Source organism: Cebus imitator, unplaced genomic scaffold (genome assembly GCF_001604975.1).
Source record: "Cebus imitator isolate Cc_AM_T3 unplaced genomic scaffold, Cebus_imitator-1.0 Scaffold85, whole genome shotgun sequence".
NCBI lineage: Eukaryota > Metazoa > Chordata > Mammalia > Primates > Cebidae > Cebus > Cebus imitator.
The window spans coordinates 130,710-134,755 of record NW_016107400.1 but is presented as its reverse complement, the minus strand read 5'-3'; the positions used below and the strand labels follow the sequence as shown (position 1 = coordinate 134,755).

The window sequence follows — 4,046 nt, the reverse complement described above, 5'->3', positions numbered from 1 at the left end:
GATTATAGGCATGTGCCACCATGCCCAGCTAATTTTGTATTTTCAGTAGAGACAGGGTTTCTCCATTTTGGTCAGGCTGGTCTCCAACTCCTGACCTCAGGTGATCTGCCTGCCTTGGCCTCCCAAAGTGCTGGGATTACAGGTGTGAGCCACCGCACCCAGCCCAGCTTCTTTATTTCTATTGGATTCATATTCTCGTCTTTTGTGTGTGTGTGAGTGGGTGGTCGTTACTGTGACCTTTGCTATTCATATTCTCAAATTTGGAAATTGTCTTCTTACCTAATCTTCATCATGGATATTCTCAAACTAAGTAGGGTACGGGTTTTGCATCCTAAGTCTGAAAATCTGAAATTGGAAATGCTACAGAATCCAAAAAAAAGGTTTTTTTTAAAATTTATGACAGAGTCTGACTCTGTTGCCCAGGCTGGAGTGCAGCGGCATGATCTCGGCTCACTGCAACCTCCAACTCCCTGGTTCAAGTAATTCTCCTGCCTCAGCCTCCCTAGTAGGTGGGATTACAGGTGCACGCCACCACACCCAGCTAATTTTTATATTTTCAGTAGAGTCAGGGTTTCACCATGTCAGCCAGGATGGTCTCTATCTCCTGACCTTGTGATCTGCCTGCCTCGGCCTCCCAAAGTGCTAGTATTACAAGCATGAGCCACCATGCCCAGCCCAGAATCCAAAATCTTTTGAGCACCGACAAAATGATGCTCAAAGGAAATGGTCATTAGAGCATTTCAGGTTTGGGGCTTTTTGATTTGGGCTGCTCAGCTCACAAGTATAAGGCAAATACTGCAAAATCTGAAAAATCTAAAATCAGAGTGTCCCAAGTATTTGGGGGGAAGGGATACTCAACCTGTATTGTAGAAAATGGACTTTGAGACCAGGCACAGTGGCTCACGCCTGTAATCCCAGCACTTTGGGAGGCTGAGACAGGCAGATCATGAGGTCAGGAGATAGAGACCATCTTGGCGAACATGGTGAAACTCCATCTCTACTGAAAATACAAAAAAATTAGCTGGGCGTAGTGGTGCACGCCTGTAGTCCCAGCTATTTGGGTGGCTGAGGCAGGATAATTGCTTGAATCCAGGAGGCAAGAGATTGCAGTGAGCTGAGATCACGCCACTGCACTATAGCCTGGGAGACAGTGACATTCCATGTCAAAAAAAAGAAAAAGTAAAGGGATTTTGAAGTTTTTTTGTGCATTATTTGCACTGCATTGTGTGCCTAGGGTCTGTTTTCAAGTTCCTCTGTTTACTGAGTACGAGATCCAAACCAAAGAATTACAAAGTCCTGCTATAAGGGATTAATTTGCAGAGTCCTGCCTAAGCATTGATGGGTACCTACTCTTAAATTATCTGTTGCTTTTCTTCTGTTTTGTTAATGTCTGCTTTTAATTTTTCTCCCCGGCCCCATCCCCCTAGGACGTGGAGGATATAGAGGTCGTGGAGGCTTTCAGGGGAGAGGCGGAGACCCCAAAAGTGGAGATTGGGTTTGTCCTAATCCGTAAGTACCTTGCTTACTCCCTACTTGGTGAGAGTAGGGATTGGGGTTGAGGTTGGAGGTTACAGAAGGGGGTTCTGAGTCCATTGGAAACTCTAGGAGTATTGTATTTTCCTCCTTTCTTAGGTCATGTGGAAATATGAACTTTGCTCGAAGGAATTCTTGCAATCAGTGCAATGAGCCTAGACCAGAGGACTCTCGTCCCTCAGGAGGAGGTGGGTCAGCTCTTTAATAGCATCTGCATTGTGCTTATCTTCTGACTAGCATTAAGGGGGCTTTACGTTGTTCTGCTGGCCTCATTGTTTGCATTTCTACCTTGCAGATTTCCGGGGGAGAGGCTACGGTGGAGAGAGGGGCTACAGAGGTCGTGGGGGCAGAGGTGGAGACCGAGGCGGCTATGGTGGAGACAGAAGTGGGGGTGGCTATGGTGGAGACAGAAGCAGCGGTGGTGGCTACAGTGGAGATAGAAGTGGGGGGGGCTATGGTGGAGACAGAAGTGGGGGTGGCTATGGTGGGGACAGAGGCGGCGGCTATGGTGGGGACAGAGGAGGCAGCTATGGAGGAGACCGAGGAGGTGGCTATGGAGGAGATCGAGGTGGCTATGGAGGAGACAGAGGAGGAGGCTATAGCGGAGACCGAGGTGGCTATGGAGGAGATCGAGGAGGTTATGGAGGAGATCGAGGAGGTTATGGAGGAGATCGAGGGGGCTATGGAGGAGACAGAAGCCGGGGGGGCTATGGAGGAGACCGTGGTGGTGGCAGTGGCTACGGTGGAGACCGAAGTGGAGGCTATGGAGGAGACAGGAGTGGTGGCGGCTATGGAGGAGACCGAGGTGGGGGCTATGGAGGAGACAGAGGTGGCTATGGAGGCAAAATGGGAGGAAGGTGAGTATTAGAATGCATTTAGTAACCTTTTTACCTCATTGCACCTGTATTTGGGGGTTTGAACCACATTTTCTTTTTTTTTTTTATTTCTTTTTTCTTATTGAACATTTTAATTTTTTGGAACTTGAATTTCCCATTGGCAATTCTCTCACCATGGAGAAGATAATTTAGTTTCCTGCATAGCAATTTCTAAAATTTTGTTTTGGAACTTTTTATTGTTTAACTTTAGTTTTTATTGTTTTTTAGAGACAATAAAAATTAAATTTAGTGATAGAGACAGGGTCTTGCTCTGTCACTGAGGCTAGAGTGCAGTGATATGATCATAGCTCATTGTAACCTCAAACTCTTAGGCTCAAGCAGTGCTTCTGTCTCATTCTCCCAAGTAGCTGGGACTATAGGTGTGTGCCACCACATCTGGCCAATTTTTAAATTTTTTATAGATACAGGGTCACACTTTGTTGCCCAGGCTAGTCTCAGACTCCTGGCCTCAAGTGGTCCTCCTGTCTTGGCCTCCCAAAGTGTTGGGATTACAGGTGTGAGCCACGGCACCTGCTGGAAATTGTTATTAATAAATATTTGTATTTGTTTGGTTATATCTGTGTGTGTATTATTTTTTTCTCATAGCTAAAGATAATTGAGATTGAGAGATAATAACTTGAAACTATGTGTCAATCAGGAGTTCCTAATCTAAGTGAAGAAACACCTTTCATTGGGTGGTTCTTTTTTAAATCATATGTACTACCCTGCAGTTGTTTTTCTAGAGATTCTGATAATAGCTTTTCCAGATGAAAACCACTGATGGGAATGCCTTGTGCACATGAATGGTGTAGACACATAAGAAGTTGAAGATCAATGATAGAAAGTAACTTCAATTATTATTCTAAGGACCTGTATGCCAGAGGCAGTATAAGGCAGTGAGAATTAGTATTGAATATGGTTAAGAGCATGGATTTGGGAAATTGGGTTTAAATCCCAACTCCACTTACTAGTTGTGTGATCTTAGGAAAGTTACTTAATCCTTTGGAGTGTCAGTACTCTTATCTGTAAAATGGGGCTAATAAAACATCCTTTTTAGATTTGTATTAGATTGCATTGTACTAGTTGCTGGCCCATAGTAAGCACTATAAAATTTTTAGCTATTAGTAATTATTGGTAACCTAATTACCATCTGTTGAACACTACTTACTGTGTGCCCAATAGTGTAAAGTGTTCTATATTCTTTAGTTCTTGTCCTTCCATCATACCCATGAAGGTAGGTATACGTCCCATTTTACAGAGTCAGAGTCATTTAGTATAACTTTTCTAAGGTCACATAGTAAATGACAGATCCAGAATTCATACATGTAAGTGCTTGCTCATTCCACTATGCCACTCTTCTATTTACAATGTAAGAGAGTGAAGCAAAGCTTCTTCTAGGAACTTTGTAAATCTTAAAGCTGATAAATTATACATTTAAGTATCTTCTAGGAGTATAGAAATAAACTGGGCATGATGTCGTTCTTTAGAAATTGTCTAGCTGATACCAGTCACTAGAGCTCTGAAGAAGTGTCTGATGCTCCCCCTTAGTAGAAAATTAGAATTTAGTCTGGCTCTTTATTTTTCATTCCTAGAAACGACTACAGAAATGATCAGCGCAACCGACCATACTGATGACTG

General features: G+C 43.6%; 1 protein-coding gene across 1 annotated transcript in view; it reads left to right on the top strand.

Annotated features, from left to right (window-relative positions):
- TAF15 (TATA-box binding protein associated factor 15) overlaps positions 1-4,046 on the top strand; it is a 34,245-nt gene extending 30,199 nt beyond the window's left edge. The window contains exons 13-16 of the mRNA XM_037740610.1: positions 1,403-1,509; positions 1,633-1,721; positions 1,829-2,390; positions 4,001-4,046. Coding sequence (XP_037596538.1) covers positions 1,403-1,509; positions 1,633-1,721; positions 1,829-2,390; positions 4,001-4,040 — 798 coding nt within the window. The 3' untranslated portion in view covers positions 4,041-4,046. The remainder of the gene's footprint in view (positions 1-1,402; positions 1,510-1,632; positions 1,722-1,828; positions 2,391-4,000) is intronic.